The sequence below is a fragment of the Acinonyx jubatus genome, chromosome E3 (assembly GCF_027475565.1).
Source record: "Acinonyx jubatus isolate Ajub_Pintada_27869175 chromosome E3, VMU_Ajub_asm_v1.0, whole genome shotgun sequence".
NCBI classification, from domain to species: Eukaryota; Metazoa; Chordata; class Mammalia; order Carnivora; family Felidae; genus Acinonyx; species Acinonyx jubatus.
The window spans coordinates 34,249,638-34,270,279 of record NC_069398.1 but is presented as its reverse complement, the minus strand read 5'-3'; the positions used below and the strand labels follow the sequence as shown (position 1 = coordinate 34,270,279).

Below are 20,642 nucleotides of genomic sequence, written 5' to 3'. Positions count from 1 at the left end.
CCGGGGGCCTTGGCACAGATTGCACCCTCTCCTTTGAATCCCAAGCTGTTCTGGGGCTTAATTAACGGTGAGCTCCGGGGCACCCCGCTCCCTATTCAGAAAGGATTCCATGGAAACTCCAGAGGCTCCTCAGGCAGGCTCTGGCTAATGGGGCCGCCCCTCTGCGCTGTCCGCAGCCCGGCTGGGTTCCCAGGATGTGAGTGGAAGGCGCTGGCCAAAGGCCAGCTGGTACCCGGGCTGGTACCCGAGCCCGGAACGTGGAGCGGTTCCTCCTCCTCGTTCGTGCCCTCAGCCCAGTAGCAGGTGCTAAAAGGAACCGGGGATTCAGATTCTGACATTTTTTTCCATATTCCCTGGTGACTTTTGAAGAATCTCATCAAGAAAATCATCTTGGCAAGGGCCTGCGGGTAACTCTCAGTTAAGAGTCTATAAGGAGGCCCACGTGCTCCTTGCGGGCCAGGCTGGGCACTACTTTCAAATTCCCGAGGGTCACAAACCAACCAGTGGCAGGAACAGGGAGCGGGACATGTGCACGTGTGTATCTCTGTGCCTGCTCACGGATTCACATGTCTGTCTACCCCTGCTGGCCAGGGCCCGAGGCTGGGCCGTACTCCGTTCCCTTGCCAGCTCCAGCTAAGGAACTCCCCGGGAGGGTCTCCCCTGGAGGCTGCTCTCTGCGGGTGGACCCCAGCCTCCCTGAGGACACGCAGGGACAGGCGTGTGGCCGGGGAAGGTGTCTGATGTTCTCTGCTCTCTGCCATCACAGACTCCTTAAGGCCCAAGCGGCTCCTGCACAAAGCGTGAAGCCTTCCAGACAAGCCGTTTGCCCAGACACGTGGTGATGGGGCGCGAGGTGGGCTCAGGCAATGCCAGAGCTGGCCAACGAGCCCCTGGAGGGGCTCCGGGCAGATTCCAGCAGGATCTAAGGGCCTGGCAAGCAGCCGCACGCAAGCAAAATCTTGGGGAAGATTTATTCCCCAGACATCAGCTGTCTTCTGCCGCCGGATTCGTGGATTCCTGTCAAAGGTTCCTTCCCTGCTGCTAAAGCAAAAGCCGAGTAGAATTTGGGGAAACACCCCCAGATGAAAACACATTTTCAGTTCTTTTTTAATTTTTAATTTTTTTATTTTTGAGAGCGAGCACAAGCACGGGAGCAGGGGAAGAGCAGCTAGAGAATCTCAAGCAGGCTCCTCGATCCCAGTGGGACCGTAACCTGCACCAAAATCCAGAGTCGGACGCTCAAGCGACTGAGCCACCCAGGCGCCCCTCACGTCTTCGTTTCTTGACGCTCGAGTCCTCTTGGGCCAGCAAGGAGAAGGGAGGAGGGGAGGCGGGAGAGGAGGGAGCCGTGGGCGGGCGGCAGGGCCTCTTCCCTCCGGCTGGCCCTCTGCACCCCAGCCGGTGCGAGGCAGAGGCCCAGCGGCCCCGGAAAGTGAGGTTTCTGAAGCACACAGCCTGGGCTACAGCGTCGCACCCCTGGGGGCAATTCAAAGTGACAGGATTTACTCGGCAAACAAGACAAATACCCTGCAAGACAGCTGTTCTTTGCAGCACAGGGTGAAAACCTCATCCCTTCCGAAGACTCCTGTATAAACGACGCATAAAGTTGCAACGATCTAAATACACGTGCCGAAGGCCGGTGGGTCCACCGCTTCCTCCCCTGAGCCACCTGCTGGTTTCACGTTTTAACTCCCAGGTGGGACTTCTCGTTTTTAAGGACGGTTAGCCGACAGGGAAGTGGGGCTAGCGGGCCCTTGGGAACGCGGCAAGGTGGGACCCTGGAGGGGCAGCCCGCCGGACCCCCGGTCCTCAGAGAATCTCTGAGCCACGTGACAGCAGGTGCTCCTGCCGGAGCCACAGCAGGGCTGTCATTTAAGCTCAGGTGGACTCGGAGTTTAAATTGTGTTCGGATCTCGAAGGGTAGCGGGCTTTCTGCAGAGGATATTTATTTCTCGAAATCAGAGAGAAAGGCGTGCTGTGCTCACCCTGGCAGATGAGCTAGGCTGGTCTCCCTTTTCCTAACGCTGTGGGTATTTTTGCCAGGATGGAGGTTTCTGGTCTGTCTGAAGGGCCAAGAGCACTTGTCAGGACGACAGTGGACGTTCGTGGGACAGGGCACAGCCAGCACGTGCCGTCGGGGCCATGGGTCTGTCTCTCAGAGTCCCTCCCTCACACATAGAGGAGCGAGCAAACAAAACCCCCTAAAAACCCCATCGAGGGGCGCCCGGGTGTCTCAGACAGTGAAGCTCCCGACTCTTGGTTTCGGCTCAGGTCGTGATCTCCCGGTTCGTGGGATCGAGCCCCGCATCAGGCTCTGTGCTGATGGTGTGGAAGCTGCTTGGGATTCTCTCTCCTTCCTCCTCTCTGCTCCTCCCCCACCTGTGCCCTCTCTGTCTCTCTCAAAATAAACTTAAAAAAAGCCATTGAGCTGCCCAGTCAGCGACCTCCCCACTGGGAGGCCTGCGGGGCTCCTGGTCTTGGCGGTCTCCCTCTCCGGGCCCTCGCCTGTCCACCCTGGCGGGGACCTCCCGGCCCGCACTCCTCCTGGGTCCCTGGGCACGGAGACCCGCAGCTGAGCTCCCTGGAAGCCGCCTGCCACTGGGCTCGCCCCTCGGCACAGCCCTCACGCGTCTACTTGTCTGGGCAGCCACCCGGTCCCGCCCTGTGCTGTTCCCACTAGCACTGCCCTCCCTGCCCTCTTTCTCCCCGGAGCGTGCCTGCTGGGTGGGTGCGAACCGAGGGCCGCCGGGGGCCGTGACACTGCCCGGACTCCTCTGTCATCATCACCCGGCACCTTCAGGAATGCCACAGGACAGCCTGTCCCCGGCTCCCGGGCTGGGGTCTCTCCGGCATCCCGTGCGGCAGGAGCAGCATCTCCGTGGCCAGGCCGGGTCAGCCCCCGTGCGTCCCGGTGGGGGGGACGGCGCCGCTTCGGGAGGGAGGGGCCGGGGGGGGGATGGCGGCAGCCTGGAAGCCTCGCATCCCCGCGGTCAGGAGGCCCGGCTGTGGCAGCACCGGGTCAGCTGGGTCAGGGCCGGGAGACGCGGCTTCCGCTTCTGCACTGTGAGGGTGGCCGGGGTGGGAACAGGGCACGTTTCTCTGTCAGCCCCCAGCCGGTGTGCGGGTGCTGTGGTGACAACCAGGGCGCGGTGAGCCTCACATGCCCCGGACTCCCCACGGGAGGGCACGGACCTGTGCCTTTGGGGCGCTTGATGCCTGAGGTCGCAGTGCCTGTCTCCTTTCTGCTGGATCCCTTTCCCCTCCCCTGCCTCCCTGGAGTGGGCCCCGAGGCCCCGTGTGGGCAATGGCCCCCAGCTGAGCAGGCACAGGGAGTCGGCGCTCCAGGCCCTTCTGGCTCTGCAGGCCAGGAAACCCAGCCCCACGGCCAGGCCCCACAAGCAGGCCGCTGCCTGGGGTTCTCCTCGGCGCCTACAGGGCCACAGGGCCACAGGGCAGGCCATCCGCCAGAGGGCGTGCACACTGGACTCTGGCTGAACTCACGGTGGCCTAGAGGTGCATCAGTGACCGAGGCGGCTTCGAGAATGTTTGCTTTTAATAGATCAACAATGCTGCCCGGAAGGCACACAGGCAGACGCGTGTACATATTTACAGTTCTTGGGGTCGTCTCCTTGGAAAACACAAGCACACAGACCGATCTTGCCTTCGTGGCCCTGCCCGCTGGCCAGGCCCCTCCGGTCACGGCACACAGGCCAGCCCGGACGCCACGCGGGGCCTTGTTCTCCAGGGCCCGAATGACGAGTGGGTGGAAATGCCCGTTGTTTGAGTGACGGGTGGGAGGAGCCTCGCCCCAGGAGCAGGCAGGCCCCCAGCGCTCGCCCAGCCCCTACAGACCCTTAGCTCCGAGCCCGGGACCCAGGGGAGGGTGGTCGGGTCACTGGGGAACAGACCCCACGCGTGAAACAAGCCAGGGGCGGCAACAGATTCGGTCCAGTTACCAGTCGGTCCAGTGGGAAAAACGAGAAACAAGAAAATGGACTTCGCAGCCCACAGACCAAACCAACAAAAGACTAAATCGGCCTAGCTTTCTGGCTGGGCTTTTTTTTCTCAAGCTGTTGTGTGGACGGAGCCTGACCGGGTGGTCCCGGCGGCTCGGGGTGGACGACCATGGACGGGCTCTAGCTGGTTGTGGCGCCAGAAGCTTCCTGGCCACGGTGAGGAGGGCCAAGGGTTTCCCCAAAGAAGAACGCATCCTACTCCCCAAGGTTCGACCTCAGAAGGGCTCCAGCCGGCACACTCAGTCCAGGCAAGAGCGAGCCTCCTCACGCCAGGTGTGTGGCCTGTGGACCTGTGGAGAGTTGGACGCCCGGCCTGGGGACACGGGGCTCTTAAGACGCCCTTGACGTCCCCCCCCGACCGCGAGCCTGAGGCTCTTCTCGTTCCATCAACAAAGGCTGACCTTGCAGACAAAGGGGGGGCTCTGTGTTTGTGTGGCACAGGCTGGGCGGGAGCTGGGGCCCGCACGCAGCAAGGGCCCGGGGCACCCCCATCACCTGCGGCCCGTGGGTGAGCCCAGCACCCCTTCCCTGCCCGGGGTCTGGGGACAGCTGTGCCGCTGCACTTCTCAAAGGCAAACCTGATGGTACTTCGTGGTTAGGGTCTGGTGCCTTTTAAGGCTTGGCCTACCCAGTGACAGGGTCTCGCCAGACTCCTTCCTGGGCACAGCACCTCTTGGGCACAGGGCCCTGGCGGTGGGGATGATGGTGGGGGAAGGTCTGCGTGGAGAGGGGCAGGAGGAGCCTGAGGAACATGAGCCCCTCTTGGGGCCCCGATGTCCTCATGTCTCACAAGACTTGGAGACGCCGTATCCTGCCACAGGGGTCTGTCATATGTGTCTCTTCCAGAAAGTACTTTGCCTACTTGCCGGGTGGAGACCAGAGCACGCGGTGCCAGAGAAGGCAGTGGCAGGAGAGGAACGGGGTGCCGTCAGCACGGCTCCAGACAAGGCGGGTGTTCCCAGCTCACGGCCAGAGGCCAGGAAGCGGCTGCCGAGACCGCGTCTTTGCAGGGCCCCCGGCTGGCCCGTCCCGGGCAGAAGCGTCTGTCCGTCTGACACCGAAAACTGCGCCGCCGGCCCTTCCCGGAGACAAGATCATTCAGGATTCCCTGAACAAGCAACCAAACAGGCGACCAGAGCAACGGAAGAGGAGCACCGACCAGGCTGCTGAGGTGTGTGTGTGGAGCACGGAGCTCTTTGTTAACAAGGTAAAATACTCTCCAGTCATAACTGTAGTTCCCACGTCCTCTAGGACACGCTTCGTCCTCCAAACCCCGAGCTTCCCTGCAGGGCCGTTGCCGCATGAGGGGCAGGCCCGGAACCTAGGGTGGGGAGGCGGCCTTCCTCGGGGCCACAGCCGGGGCCACCACGATCTCGTCGGAGTCGTCAGAGCTGCCGTCGTCTGCGGGTCCCGGTCCCGAGGGAGAGGACGGCCCTGCAAGGAACCGGAGCAGGGTTGTCACCGCAGCTGCTTGGGGCCGGGGCGCGCGCCAGCCGCCAGTCTCGGACACTTGGCACAGCGCCTGCTCCCTGCCGGGCAGGAACGACCTTCGGAATCAGCTTCACATGGCCACAAACCACTTCAGCCTCCGAGCTCAGCTCTGGACACCCAGGCCGTTGCCAAAAGGCAAACACCCGCACAAGGTGAGGCTGGCCAACAGCGAGCAAGCTGGAGCGCGACTGGGGGGTCTCTGAGGGCCGCCCCCACCGCGGCGCCCCAAGCCCGCGGCCTGGGCGGGAGCTGCGACCCAGCGCTGGCGAGGCTGGCGGCCAGCTGCGTGTATAAGAGCCCGCTTCCTGGTGGCATGCCCACCTGGGGAGACGGGCACGCGGCGCCCGGTGGCCCCTCCCCCACACTCTTCACTCACAGCAGCCTTCCAGAATCCCGTCTCTGCTGGAAGGGGACACCAGCTGCAGACAGCCTGTGCCCGAGGGGCCTGAGGAGGGGCCTGAAGCGGGCGAGGGATGGGAGGGAGGCCCGCACTCTGCCCGGTGAGGGGCAAGGGGACGGCCGGTCGTCGGTCGCTGATCGGGGGGGAAGCGGGAAGGAAGCCAGGCTCGGCCGCACTGAGGCGTGTGACAGCACAGCTGGCCTCTGGCGCTTTCCAGAGAATATCTGAGAGGAGAGCCTCAGGACGCTCAAACATCCGTTTCCAAGGTTATCTTCAAAAACACGGTCACGATCGGACCAAACCGGGCCACACGGCCCTGCCGGGAACTGAGGGTGGCGTGTGCGGTAACGCCCCTCGGCGGGAGACGACACCGTCTGCAGGAGGAGGGGCCTCAGGGGGCCGGGAGTCCTCGATGGCCCGCCAGGCTCCGCGTCTTCCGGGGCATCCCGGTGCTGCTGCCCTTGGCTCTTGACACGCGGGGCCCGTGGGGCATCAGAGTTCGACGTCCGCGAGCCCCGACAGCCCGGGCTGAGCGACTGCAAGGGACGCAGCCCGCTCTCCCATGCGGTGACTTCCCGGGCGGACACGGTGGCAAGCCCTTGGCTCCTCAGGACATTCTCCGAGACCCAGCCCCCCGAAGGCCGCGTCGCCCCCACTCACCGCAGCGGGGCTGCAGGGCTGCTGGATTCCCCGGAGCCTCGTCCTCGGCCGCCGGCCCCTCCGCGGTCTCCCCGCCGCTCGCCTCACTGTCCTCTTGACCTGAAACGACACGCAGACCAGAAGTGCTGGCCCTGCACGCGGCCGGCGTGGGACACGGGCAGGACTCGTCCCCTCCCCCCGTCTTTCCACCCCAGCACCCGGGTTTTGGCTTCCTTTGCTGAGGTTTCCTGACACGAAGCCCTGCTCCCCGCCTGTCCTCAGACTCCCATCTTTGTGACCTACGAGCTCAGGACAGAAAAGTCGCTGGAAACGTTCCCACGTGAGCGCCACGTGGTGACCGCCTACCGCCCTCACTAACAGGACCTCAAGACTGTGTTTGTTGGTCCAGTGACCGTCCCAAACCTCCAGCACCGCCTTCTTGCTCATCGGCAGCATCACAGTACGAGTGTGAGCAAGTCACAGCAGAGGAAGGGGGAGGGGAGGCCGGAGTCGCGGGGCCTGAAAGCAACGTCCAGGCTCTCGCCGGGCCTCCGCCTCACACGCGAGGAGACGGGCCCTGCCCGGGACCCCACGTCCGCCGCCGGGCAGAGCTGACCGGGCCTCCCTGCTGGGGCGTGGCGCCCCTGTCAGTTCCAGGGATCTGCACTGTCTGGGGGCCTTGATGAGGCCGAAAAGCAGATACACGCAAAGCTTTACTTAAAACCAACAAACAGGAAAAGCATTGGTCCAAAGGAGGGAAACCACCAGCTCCGGTTAGAGCCAAGGATAAAAACCAAAGACACACGAGGCACGACTCTGTGGCCCGCAGGTGCCCGGAAGCCGCCGTCACTGACCCCGGGGCCGCCTCCAGAGGTCCAGGATCTCCCCGATGCAGCCTCCCTGCTGGTAGGCGGTCACAGTGGACAAGCCCCCACACGTGCCCACACACCCCACGCTTCCGGGCAGTGGCAGCTCTTTGCTGGAAGCTCAGAGGGCCGGGGAAATCGAAACTGAAGTGACGTTACCAGGAGAAGGGGCCGGGCAGGGTGGCGAGGAGAGCTGGCTGTGTGTGGCCGGAGCGGGCTGCCTCCTTCTGGGGGCTGCGGCGACGGCTCTCTGACCGGCGGCGCTGCAAGAGAGAGGCCAGCCGCTTGGACTTCACAGAACGCCCCCGTGGGCTGAGGCCCACGGCGGGGCTCACGGATGCGCGGGAGGCCGGCAGGGCTGGTGCACGGCCGGGGTCAGGGCCAGACGCCTTCCTTTCCCACCGTCTCCCGTGCCTTTCCGTCCCAGCGGACACGGTCACCGGCCGTGATGGACCCTGACCGGCGTGGAGCCCCCGGCCGTCCCTGTTCACGGGGAACCAGAACCATGAGATTCGGGCTCCACCTGGCTCTCCTGTGGCAGAGGAACCAAAACCGACACCGGAGAGGAAGGGCAGAGTGAGGAGGGGCAGAGAGCCTGAGCCCTGCAGCAGAACAGCCCCAGCCCCCTCCTGAGGGACACTCCCCCGCCTCGGTGCAGAACCCCCCCCTCGCCCCACAATAGCTAGGAGGGGCTGTGACTTTCTGCAGCCGGTGCCCCCGTGGGTCTGGCGCAACAGTGCCACCGAGAAGGAGAGAGGGAGCGCTGCCCTGGGAGGGTTGTGACGACGCCCGCGCCTTCCTGAATGCTGGGGTCCCGTCACATTTTCTTCTAACAAGGACAGTGCGTTAGGACGAGCTGACCAGCCTACAAAGTGGCGGGTACCAGAACCCCACAGTGTCTGGCCCCTTCTGGTTTCCCCCGGCCCGGGGGGGGCCGTTCCGGGAAGGCCAGAACTCACGGGTTACCCCCACTGCACAGGCAGGAGGAACTCCTCACGGGGTGTTTCTGTTCGGGTGACAAACCAAGGTCCCAGCTCCTACACCCTGTGCCCGGGCACCACGGGCCGGCCACCTGGACGGGCAGCTCCTCGCACCGTGTCTGCGGCCGGCGTTTCCCAGGGATACGGAACAGAGTTGGGCCCGCCGGTTGGACTTACCTGCGCCTGACCCGTGCCAGGTGCGCCCGCAGGACGGACTGGATGGCGGTGATGGCCTCCTCCTGTCCCGGGCTGCCCTGGGCCTGGACGGTGGGGCTTGGAACACGCGGTGACGGAGGGTCCTGCGGCAAAATGACAGTGAGCGTGGCAGGGGCCCCCGCCTGGCCCTCAGAGAGCCAGGTGCGAGCACGGCCCCGTTCCGGGTGGCTCGTCTGGGTACTGTGTGCTTAGCACTTCCTGACTCTCAGACTCTGGAGATTCTTAAAACGGATGTCTTGTTTTCACAGAGTAGGAAGACACTCATCTTTACCGCGTTAAGATTATACCTCAATCGTGAGATGGACGCGTACCTAGTACGTAGGCACCAGACGTTACATCCACCTGGAGCCTGCCTGGCCCGATGCGCCCCGCGACGGACAGTAAGGCGCAAGGTAGGACAGCACGACCAGAAGATGCCGTGCTGCCTCGGTGGGTGAGGCGCCAGACGCGGAGACGGGGAGAGGGCGGCTAGCGGGCCACTGTGTCCGGCCCCGGGGGTTACCTGTCTGGGCGGGCTGGGGGGTTCTGGGGCGCACGCCTCGCTTGACAACAGCTTCACCCGTGCTACGTGTCCCCTGAACGCTGCCTGAAGCACCACAGCCGCCTGGCAGGGAACGGGGAGAGAGGGAAGTAGATGTTAATTCCCCTGCAAGGTGGCAGCTGCGGAGGAAGGGGGATCCAGAGGGAAAAGCCCTAGCAGCAGAGAAGTGACTTCTCTCACTATTGCGTACCCACGGCCTCTCCGTCACTCACCTAGTGCCTCCCCCAGGGAGAAACAGACCCATCGTCTGGGCAGAGAGAGGCACAGTCGCCCGATCCCGCGGGAAAGCACATCATCTGTTAGAAGCTAATAAACTTAGCTGCCAGTGTGTGTCCGTATTTTACAGTAGTTAGGTTTCCATGCTGGGTAGTCTATACCACATGCTTTGTAAGGGTTAAATTGTACTGTAGGGCTAACGCTTAGCTTGAAAGATAACAACTTTGTTCTGACACTGAAGGTCAAAAGATAACAGCCTTACTTTCACTCTTGTAAATCATACTTCATACTCTTGTCAATCAGGCTTTACCAATGAAGGAAACAAAACCTCAAAAAAGAGCGTCAGAGACAAGGTCAAAGAGATCCACTGGTTGCAACTTAGCGGCAGAAAGTCTAAAATAATCACCTCATTCGATAACTGTTTCTGACTCATCTGGCAACTATTTCTAACTCATCTAGAAACTGTTTCTCTGTTCTGTTCCCAGATAATGATAAAACGATGTGATCGGCTTTAAAAACTCTGTACCCCGGCTGTTCAGGGCCACACTCTTCAAGAGTGTTGGTCCCGATCGGTCAGCCACACTCTTATCAAGAGTGTTGGTCCCGATCGGTCAGCCTTGCCTCTCATTGTAATAAACTTTGTGGTAACTGTCACTGGTGCCCGTAGCATTCTGTTTCAGGAGTCGCGTGGATGCAACAGCTTTCCATACACATGTTCCAAAAGCGGGCAGGGCAGGGGCACCTGGGTGGCTCTGTCGGTTGAGCGTCCGACTTCAGCTCAGCTCCTGAGATGGTGTGTGAGTTTGAGCCCCACGTCGGGCTCACTGCTGTCAGCACAGAACCTGCTTGGGATCCTCTGTCCCCTTCCCTCTACCCCTCCCCCACCCGTGTTTTCGTTCTCTCTCAAAAACAAGCAAGCATGAAGGAAACACAAAATCAAGCAGGGTAGAGCACGATCTCATACTGCTGCAAAGGAATTATTTGTCTTTTGAACTTAAATAATTTCTTCAGACGCACATGTGGATGCTCTGCTGAGTTCTGCAGTCAGGGTCGTGGGTCTCGGGGGCAGCAGCCACCAGCCCTGGGTGAAAACGTCCCAGTGTGACAAAGGATTTCGGCTTTCACGGCATTTTAGGGGAACAACACGCTTAGTACGTTGAGTACTGACACATCGTGTGTTTAGATACCTAGAGGCTTCCAGAATCAGTCACACACACAAAAAACCCAAACACCTTTGCTTTGTCCCTATGGAGGGCAAGGTAAAGCAGACGTCCTGAACTTGGGGTTCAGAAACAGGCCCCACAAAGGGCACCTGGGGGGGCTCAGTGGGTTAAGCGTCCGACTTCGACTCAGGTCATGATCTCGAGGTTTGTGAGTTTGAGCCCCACAACGGGCTCTGTGCTGCCAGCTGGGAGCCTGGAGCCTGCTTCGGATTGTGTCTCCCTCTCTCTGCCCCTCCCCCACTTGCAATGACACTCTCTCTCTCAAAAGTAAACAAACATTAAAAAAAAAAAAAAAAAACAGGCCCAACAAAGTGCGGTAAGGGGACCTTCATTAAGGCAAAACCAAACAGGCAAACGCACGTGTAGACCGACCCAGGGGGCTCGCTACACGCGGACAGCAGGGACCTAGGGCTCCTTACGGGCGACGCGGGCTGAGGGCGGTGGCTGCTGACTTACACCAACCACAGCTCGGCCGCACCGCACCTGCCTGGAGAGGCAAGGACGCTCAGGCCTGGGGCGGCACCGAAGACCGCAGCGGAGCACGACAGCACGGGCCGGCCGGCTGGTAGACGCGCTCCAGGGTCCCTGGAGGAGTCCCAAGCTCACCCATTCACCCACTCATTGCACAGATTTGCCGAATGCCTACCATATGGCAGGCCGTGTCCTGGGAACTATGGACATAGTGGCCCAAAGGCAGAGTCAGTCTTTGCCTCCGCGGAACCTCCACTGCAATGTGAGACAAGCAGTTTGCAAAGAAGCTATCAAAATATCAAACAGGGATAAAAGCCACAAGGAGAACTAAAGCAGGACACGAGGCCAGAGTGATGGCTGGCACGGGGTATTCAGAGAGGGTGTCATTGAGGAGGTAATGTTTCGATACGGACCTGTGTAAAGCAAGGGGGCAAAAGCTGTGCAAGTATCTGGAGGAAGAGCCTTCTAGGCAGAGGGGCAGCAAGTGCAAAGGCCCTGTGGCAGGAATATGCTGGTGTTTTCGAGGAGTGTTAAAGAAGCCTCCAGACTGGCTAGAGAAGAATGAGCAGGGCTGGAGGGGTCTCCAGGACATGTGGCACAGAGGGTGTTCAGGCAACAGCTTTGAATTTGCTCCAAGTTGAGAGCAGGTCTTATGCGGCGGTGGGTGTTCTTTAACACGTAAGACATGTCACCCCGGAGGCTGCGTGGGGAAGGCGACAGCAGCAGCAAGGGGCCGTGCGGGTCTCAGACTCCGTCAGTCCCAGCACCTCCCAGCCCGCGTCCAGCCGCTCACACACACCTGCTCTCCTCCCGGGCAGGCTGTGCTCCTTCGCATACCCGTCTTCTGCCTGGAGCCCTTCCTGTCAGCCTGGGAGCCCCCACATTCCCCAGACCCCACGGCACACCTGGACACGAGCCCTAAACCACACCTGCCACCTTGACCTGCAACGACCCATCTGCTGTTTGAGTCAACATCTTTTTTGAGTCCCGAGGGCCCGCCGGGTTGCCTGACTCCGAACTGATGACCGAGAAAAGTGTGTTGAAAGAAGGAATGATTGAATGAATGAATGAATGAATGAATGAATTTGAAGGTGTGAAGCTACCCAAATATTCATTTGATGTTGATATCACTTGGGGCTGGTCTGATTTCACGAAACCAAGTGCCCGTGATGCTTCCTGAGACATCCCGCTGGGACTTTGCTCCGGTGCAGAACTACATATTTTGAAACGGATGAAATAAACTTTGCTTACCTCGTCCAGGACGGCCTTTTTTTTCTGAAATAAAGAGATAAATCATGAATTAACACAAGGATGAATTTTTTTACAGTAGTATTCATTTCCTGATCCTGCCCCTGCCCCAGCCCCAGTCGCCATGGGTGGAAAAGCAGAGTCGGGGTACCAGGGCACTCCCCTCAGAGAGCCCCCTCCTTGCCACCCACACACCAGGGGGCTCCGTGCGTCCCTGTTCCTCCTCCGCCTGGCTGACAGTGCTGAGGGGCCGGCAGCTGTAACTAGACGGCCGGCTTTCTCAGGGCGGGTCACGGTTAAAGACGAGACACCTTGGTGTCGCCTGCGACTCTTGGCCAGCCCGTGGCAGCGAGCTCCGTGAGACAGTGTCTCACGAGCATCAACACGTGTGCGTGTCTTCGGCTCCAGGCGGGGAAGCCCCTCCCCACGGCTGGAGCTGTCTTGACACGGGTGCCCTCTCTGGGTGGTCACACAGGGGCTGGGCACTGCCTGCTGGAGAAATTACAAAGGGGACCCCGTCCACGGGTCTGGGTCACTGGCCCCCAAATCTGATCCGTCGTGAGAAGCACCCAGGGACTTGAGAAAAATCAGCTACACCCAAGACGGGCTGATCCAGAGTCAGCACAGATGAGACCCAAGAATACGTATTTTTATAGCCCAGGTCCTTCCAGGGTGGGAACCCCAGGATGATACATGTGCCTGTGGTGGACCGTGGCCATCGTCGATAAAACGTACATTAACCAGCTCATTTTCAGTATTAATCAGAGTGCACAGCCCACAGCTGTTAGAGAAAAGGATTTATCCCTTGACAGATGAAGGGAAATGGAGTATGAGGACCAGCAGAGTGGAGAGGGAGGGAGGGAGGGAGAGAGAGAGAGAGAGAGAAAGAAAGAAAGAAAGGAGGGAGGGAGGGAGGGAGGAAGGAAGGAAAAAAACACGTTTGATAACAGTAGTGGTCGAGACCGGCAAAGATAATCTCAAGCAGCAGACGAGGACAGGAAAGTACTGGCAGGGACACGGGGTGGGGAGTGAGGACGTCTCATGTGAAGCCTGAAGAGAGCAAAGTGGAGGCGTGGGAATGTGCCGTGACACACGGAGAAGATGGAATCATGTTGCCCGTGGAAACGGCCTGTGACTCAGGAGACATGCCGGTTCGTGGCCGGCTGCAGGCCCTGGCCAGGGCATCCTGCGGCTCACCCCAAAGCTCGTGGGCACCTGGGTGGCTCGGTGGGTTAAGTGTCCGACTCTTGATCTCGGGTCGTGATCTCACTGTTGGTGGGATCGAGCCCCACGTCGGGCTCTGCACTGACAGTGTGGAGCCTGCTGGGGATTCTCTCTCCCTCTGTCTCTGCCCCTTCCCTACTCTCTCTCTCAAAATGATAAACTTGAGAAAAAAGCTTAGCTGGGTGTGGGGCACAACCACACTGGCTGGGAGGGCTCCAGGCGAGTCCAGGGCCTTCCTGCTCATGGCCTCAGACACCCTCGAAACCCAGCATGAGCCCGAGACGTGCAGACCAAGCGGACCCCAGAGGGAGGTCCCAGGACTCTCGTTTCCGACCCGAGTGGCCTTTCAAATGCTTTGTACCTACATGTCGGTACGCGCATTTCCTTTTATTCTGAGTTCTTTTAAAGCAGAATCCTGAAGGAAGGAAGGATTTAACTCATGAGTCTCCAAGCCGGCTGTGCCCCAGCTTCTGGGGGGGCGAGCAGGGGGAGGAAGCCAGTGCCTGGTGGGTGGGAGCAGGGAGCGAGGTGGACACGGCAGGTGCCTTGGAAACGGCGAGCTCCATCCGGTCTGGGGTGAGGAGGACCGGGAGCCCGCGACGCCTCCTTGTGCCAGAAAGCGAGGCTGCGCCAGCAAGACCAGAGGCATGGACGGACGGAGCCAGACGGAGCGCTCCCACTGACCGAACGTGGGACGTGGGACGGGCTGAACGCTACCAAGAGTAACAGTCATCCCTCTTAGACGCAGTGATGCCGCCGCCCCGCAGAGCGTGGGGGGAGGGGCTCTGGCCACCAGAGCCGCCACCACACAGTTCCCTGTCCTGCCATCAGTGCTTACCTAGCACTCGAGGGAGGACAGCAAAGCCTTGACCCTGCCTTTCCAGAAGGCCCCGGGGCTGTGCTCTGCGGACCAGCTGATCAGGAAAACTGCTTTACGGAAGAGTGCCGGCCACTAAGCAGGGGTGGGGGGTCTGAAGTCATCCCGCAACCGTGCGAAACGAAGGGCTGAGCTAAGGCGCGTAAGGCTGCTGGGGCCACCGGTGAAAGGCACGTCATGGGTTCATCAGCGGGGAAAGGCGTTTCTTTACAGCGGCAAGCGCCGGCAGCTGCACCACCCAGTGCCTGCAGCTAGATGGTGGCGGGACCGCCTGGTGTCACCTGTGGGAGGGGAGACCGTGTGCCCGGAACCACCTGGGGGGTGCTCTGGCCAAAAATGTTCAACCTGAAGCGAGTCAAGCCTGTGGACCTAACCTGCCCCTTCCAGGAAATAGAGGGGACCGACAACAAGTAAAGGGGCATCCTGGGACACCTGGAGAGGTCTGAATATGGAGGCGACACCAGGTGACGTCAGAGTCACTGCTGCGTCTCTGGGGCATCTGACGGCACGTGCTGCGGTCCGCTAGGACATGTCCTCGTGCTTACACGATGCAAGCCGGACCCTCGTAACGTCTGAGCCTCACGTCCACGTGGCGCTGGGGAGGAATGGTCGTAATAGAAAGGAAACGTGCCTACGGGTCGACTACGGGTGGGTCGGGTTGGTGGCAAGAATTCCTGGAATGCCCGAAAGTCTTCTAGCCCTTCTAAATGTCCTGTGAGTTTTCGTAATGAAAGTTTGGAAGAAACAGCAATTTAAAAAGCCCTCCTGGCAGCCTTCTGATATTCAGGCAAGGAGGGGCCTCACCGGGGTTTGTTGGTTCCCTCGGGAGAAAGCACCCTGCTTTCTACAAAACCTGTGTTCTACAAAACCAAAAACCGGGGAGCTCTCTCGGGGCATGCCATGCGGCTGGCGCAAGGAGACGGCCCCCTCGTCCCAGGAGCTTAGGAGAGGGCCCCAGTCCCACCCCCCCCCCACGGCCATGAGACAGCGCCATGAGACGGGGGCTCCCTGGGCCCCTCGCCCCACTCTCCCCAAGCACAAAGGCGCTCGGCATATACACAGCCCCTGCCTCCCTCCTCCCTCCGGCTGAGACGCACGCGCTCGGAGGCAGGTTTTTCAGTCACAATAAAATGGCCCACAGCCCAAGCTGCTTCCTCCCAGGCGGCCGCAGAAAAGGGGCTCCTCCGGGGGTTTCAATTCCAGTTGCTTCCGAGATAGATCCACTTCACTCTGGATCCCATGCTCCGGCCGGCCCGTGCTCAGAGGGACGGGGCGGTGATTCCAGAATGCGGCCCCCGTGTGCACCAGGTCACTTCCTTCCCCGCAGGACCCGCTCCCTCCACCGTGGGGCCAGGTGCTGGTGTCTCCCTCACCCCCTGCGACATTGTCCTCAGCCGTATCCACGCTGTCCCTCCCGCACGTTCCCACATGCCAGCTGCACACAGCACAGAGTCCGCGTGTCGAAGGGGCCCCAGGGCCACAGACCACGGCAGGGCCTTCGTGGGCTCTCACCTGGTGTCTGTATACCCTCCACCGGCTCTGCAGGATCCTGGCTGCCGTGTCTCTTCGCCCCTCGGAGCAGGTGGAGGGGGGCCGGGAGAAGCCCTCCTCGCTTGTATCTGGCTCAGAGTCCTGCTGAGAGGGCCTGCTGGTGGGAAGGGAAGGTCGGGGTTCTTCCAGGGTCTGCAGGAAATTCAAGGTGCAAAGGATGATTAAGCCGGGCAGGGAGGACGGGGATCAGGTAAGGCGGCACGATACAGGCAAAGCTCGTCAGAACGGGCTTTCAGTTTAGAGGAAAAATCCGTAGCCACACGTCCAGCCTTGTGACATCTTTCATGTCTGCAGAAACGTGTTGCTAATAAACAGATTTTAGGTAGGTCTTCATCCACCCCCCTAAACCTGGGGCGGGGGCAGTGCTCCCCTGGGGAGCTCCCCTGGGAGGCGGCCCCTTCAACCTAGGCCGCACTTCCTGAGCTCAGTAACACGTGTGCATGACCGCCAGGTTCACCGGCTTTTCCTCTCCTTGGTTTTCTGACCTAAGACACTGACAGCAACGGGACTCTGATGAAAGGAAACCGATGTCTCGCTTGGTTTTGGAGATGAAAAGAATTGCTACTTTGATCATTGAAATAAACCTGGTATCTACCACACTGGAGGGTCCAGATTCATGGTCTGCAATAAAAATCAACATACTGGCCTGTTCTCACCGATGGAGACACCCGTGCTGGAGAATGCTCTCGCAGAGGCTGAAACTTAAAAGCTGAAACTGCCCTGGGTCCAAGGTGCCCGGCCCGCCGTGCAAGCACCAGTGCCCCCGAGCCCGTCGGCCACTGTCACCAGCGCCTCCCGGCTAGCCCGGGTCCTCCTGCTACCTCACCTCAGGGAGGCTTGTCTCCTTCCCCAGTCCTAACGCACCCCGCATCTCTGCTCTCCTGGGGCCAGATAACATCTGTCATCGTGTGACCTGTCCGTGCCTGTGCTGCTTACACTTACCTCTGACCTCCAACCTGCCGTTTGCCTCACGCACCTTCGACACCTGGACATGTGTGACGTTTGGTGGCAGGCACCTGGCGCCCCCCCCCCTCCCCCCCCCACCGCCCCGGGTCAGGCCTGCTCTCTGTCTTAGCCTGAAGCTCACACTAAACACGCAGGGTTGGGGACAGGATGTCCTCACCAGATATCCCTCCTTCCCCTGTAGGGCCTCCTCATACTCCTCACCTGCTAACAGACAACCCTTCAGTGAATGTGAAATCTGGGAAGGACTTCACTCGTCAGCTCAGCTAAGACTCGGATGCTAGTTCAAAAAGTCACTTAACTGACGGTTAATTAGTTCAGAACTCTGGACTCGACACACACAATTTATGGAAATCAGTGGTGACGATAAAAGGGAATTGGATTGCCAATGTCGGAGCCAGGAAAATCCTGGCGACAGAGAGAGCCCCACCATGCCCGGACAGGAAGCTGAGCCCAGCTGAGCCATACCTCCGGGGTCATTTCCACGGGGTCGTCTTTTTCTTCTCTCTTAATTTCTTCCAGTTCTTGAAACTTCTTGGTAAGTGTTTGAATTTCCTCTCTAACGTGGGAGGGAAAAGACGCCATCTTACTGGTCACCGTGCTGTGACATGTGTCTGTGTGACAGCAGCGATGGCCACCTGTGGAGCTGGCAAGGCCACCTGTCCCAGGGCGACATGGGGTCTCTGGCTACCACCCCTCCTACACCTCGGGCCGGGCCGGTGCACAGGACTGCGCTCTGCGGTCTGCGGGTCACCTAGATCTGGGGCCCGGAGAGGGCGGGGACAGAGGACGTCTGGGGCCAGCACCACTTCTGGACCATGGTAAGAGTTCTGAGGCCACGAGGGACAAATGGGCAGGAATTATGTGTGTGTTTGTTTGTTTGTTTTAATTTCTTTATTTTAGGTGGGTTTAGGGCGGGGAATCCCAGGCAGCCTCTGAGCTGTCAGCACGGAGCCTGACGCAGGGCTCAAACTCACAAACCGCGAGATCGCGACCTGAGCTGAAGTCAGACGCTCAGCCGACTGAGCCACCCAGGCGCCTCCTATTGGGGGCTTTTAACAAACAATGTGACTGGAGGGAAATACGATGTGTGCCTTCACTACAAGTGTCTGAGGCCAAGCAAGAACAACTCTTCCCCGTGTACCTGCCCTTTCCGGTCTCCTTTGATCCTGCCTAGGCCGTTCTCCTGCAAAATATTTTCATTCATTCCAGTAGTCTGTGTCTTACTTATTATTCTGAGTGCTAGGTATTTCTGCTCAGGGTTCTCACCTACGTTTGGGGGGACATTTTTTATTGAGGTGAATTTCGTACAACATAAAATTCACTGTGGCCAAGTCTGCGATGAAGCGGGTTTGAGCACATCCGCAGCATGGTGCCGCCGCGCTAAGAGTGCTCCCACCACCCGCGCCCGTCGGCAGCCCCTTCCCGCACCCCCGTCCCCCAGCCCCTCTCCCTGTATTTTGGAATCCTACACCAGGGGGCCTTCCTGTCTGCTTCCTCCACGTGCCACGAGGTTCGTCCCTGCTGTCACACGTGTCAGAACCTACTCCTTTGTATTCTTTCCTACAAACGTACTTGTTTCCTATCTATTCCTCAGAGACGGGCTTTGGGGCTGTTTCCACTTTCTGGGGACCGTGAGTAGTGACCCTGAAGGAGCAGGAGGCTCTGTCCTGGGAGTCCTGATGGGGTGACCCTCCATGGTGGCCACACCGCAGTGAAAGGTGCGTGCCGAGGACCGGGCGTCACGCCAGGGAGGCAAACGCCGGCCTGATCGCGAAGAGCCCTTCCCCCAGAGTCAGGATTTTTACTCCGAAGGAAAGAAAGAGCCACTGCAAGATGTCAGGGCGCGGGGTGTGGGGATCGGGCTGGGGTTGTATAAGAGCCACGCCGAGAGCCGCGCTGAGGAAAGGCAGGAAACGCTTGGAGTCACAGCCTCTGCCTCTTGTGCACTCACCTCAGAGCCTCCTCTCTTCTTCTTCTCTCCTCCTCCCCTTCCCTCACGCCCTCCAGCTCCTTCTGCAAGGTGGCGTTTGTCTGTAGCAGCTGTCTCGCTTCCAAACTGAACACACAGAAGCAGAGACGTCTCAGCGTCACAGGAACACCGATCCTCACCCAGCAGGAAGGCTTTTCAGAAAACATCGCGCAGCCTGACCTCCGTCCCCGTGACGGTGGATGGACGGCAGGGGCACTCGCTCATAGCTACAACAGACCCGAGAGGCCCGCCGGCCCGGTGGTGGTTCATCCAGGTATTTACTGGGCGCCTGCTATGTACCAGAGGCTGTTACGTGCCCGGGATACCGAGGTGAGCACCATCACATGAGCCGCGGGCCCTGCTCGCGCGGGTCTCGCTGTCTCATGGAGACGGGCATTATCCCAATCGGGTCACCCAGTCGGGTATGTCACCCCTATCTGAGAGGACTGCTGAGGGTCCTGCCCGCGCCACACGGGGCTGCTGCCTGAGCTGGGGCCCTGAGGACGAGGGGGGTTACCCCGTCACCTCCAACGAAACTGCTGCCCGATGGGCTTTCCTGGGCCCCACAGGTGGCACGTGGCTCCAAGACAAGACCTTTGTCTGACCTCAGCTCCACTGGTTCCAAGGTTCGTTTAATCTCCACAGGAATCCGAGACACCCTGACTGTTTAGCAGAGCCTCTGTCACATAGTAAGGGCTCAGCAAGCGGAAGCTAGTATCATGCCGTGTGACGGCTGAAGAGAAAATCGCAGATGTTATTTATCTTTCAAAATGGCTAGCCCCATTTTTGAAACCGCTCATGAAACACTAATTTTTACAAAGGACCTGCCAATTGGCATAGATGCGTCTGGATTGGAGGAGAACAAGGGGAGTGTGAAGGGGTTTTCCTCTGCCATAAACAGGCACCAGAGAACTTAGTCAGCTTAGGGAGGCCTTCTCAGACCTAAACATGCCCACGATCACCAGGGGGTGTCGTTAGACACAGAGTCAGATTCAGGAGATCTGGGTCTGACAAGGTTTTGCGTCTCCAACCAGCCCCCAGGTGGGTGGGGCCGAGTGCTACATCTCTCACCAGCCCCCAGGTGGGCGGGGTCAAGGTTCTACATCTCTCACCAGCCCCCAGGTGGGCGGGGTCGAGGTTCTACATCTCTCACCAGCCCCCAGGTGGGCGGGGTCAAGGTTCTACATCTCTCACCAGCCCCCAGGTGGGCGGGGTCAAGGTTCTACATCTCTCACCAGCTCCCAGGTGGGCGGGGTCAAGGTTCTACATCTCTCACCAGCCCCCAGGTGGGCGGGGTCAAGGTTCTACATCTCTCACCAGCCCCCAGGTGGGCGGGGTCAAGGTTCTACATCTCTCACCAGCTCCCAGGTGGGCGGGGTTGAGGTTCTACATCTCTCACCAGCTCCCAGGTGGGCGGGGCCGAGGTTCTGCATCTCTAACCAGGTCCCAGGTGGGCGGGGCCGAGGTTCTGCATCTCTAACCAGCTCCCAGGTGGGCGGAGCCAAGTGCTGCATCTCTAACCAGCTTCCCAGGTGGGCGGGGCCAAGGTTCTGCATCGCTAACCAGCTCCCAGGTGATGCTGAGGCTGCTGGTTGCCCAGGCCACACTCTGAGAGATAACCCTCATCTCAGAAGATGCATGGGTTTGGCTTATAACACAACTTTGACCAGAGAAGCCACTAGCGGACAGCGGAGGAGACAGGAACATTTTTAGGAGGCTACAACTCAAGACACTAGAGAACCAGCAGC

General features: G+C 59.9%; 1 protein-coding gene across 7 annotated transcripts in view; it reads right to left on the bottom strand.

The window, feature by feature from the left end:
- Nucleotides 1-3,535: 3,535 nt before the first annotated feature.
- The window catches only part of IQCE (IQ motif containing E), a 42,906-nt gene continuing 25,799 nt past the window's right edge, over nt 3,536-20,642 (bottom strand). For all 7 annotated transcript variants that reach the window (XM_053213661.1, XM_027042356.2, XM_027042359.2 and 4 more), the window contains 9 exons: nt 18,877-18,981; nt 17,391-17,481; nt 15,921-16,091; nt 12,311-12,334; nt 9,111-9,212; nt 8,570-8,691; nt 7,572-7,675; nt 6,568-6,666; nt 3,536-5,450 (listed from right to left, as the gene is read on the bottom strand). In XM_053213661.1, coding sequence (XP_053069636.1) covers nt 5,338-5,450; nt 6,568-6,666; nt 7,572-7,675; nt 8,570-8,691; nt 9,111-9,212; nt 12,311-12,334; nt 15,921-16,091; nt 17,391-17,481; nt 18,877-18,981 — 931 coding nt within the window. In that variant the 3' untranslated portion in view covers nt 3,536-5,337. The remainder of the gene's footprint in view (nt 5,451-6,567; nt 6,667-7,571; nt 7,676-8,569; nt 8,692-9,110; nt 9,213-12,310; nt 12,335-15,920; nt 16,092-17,390; nt 17,482-18,876; nt 18,982-20,642) is intronic.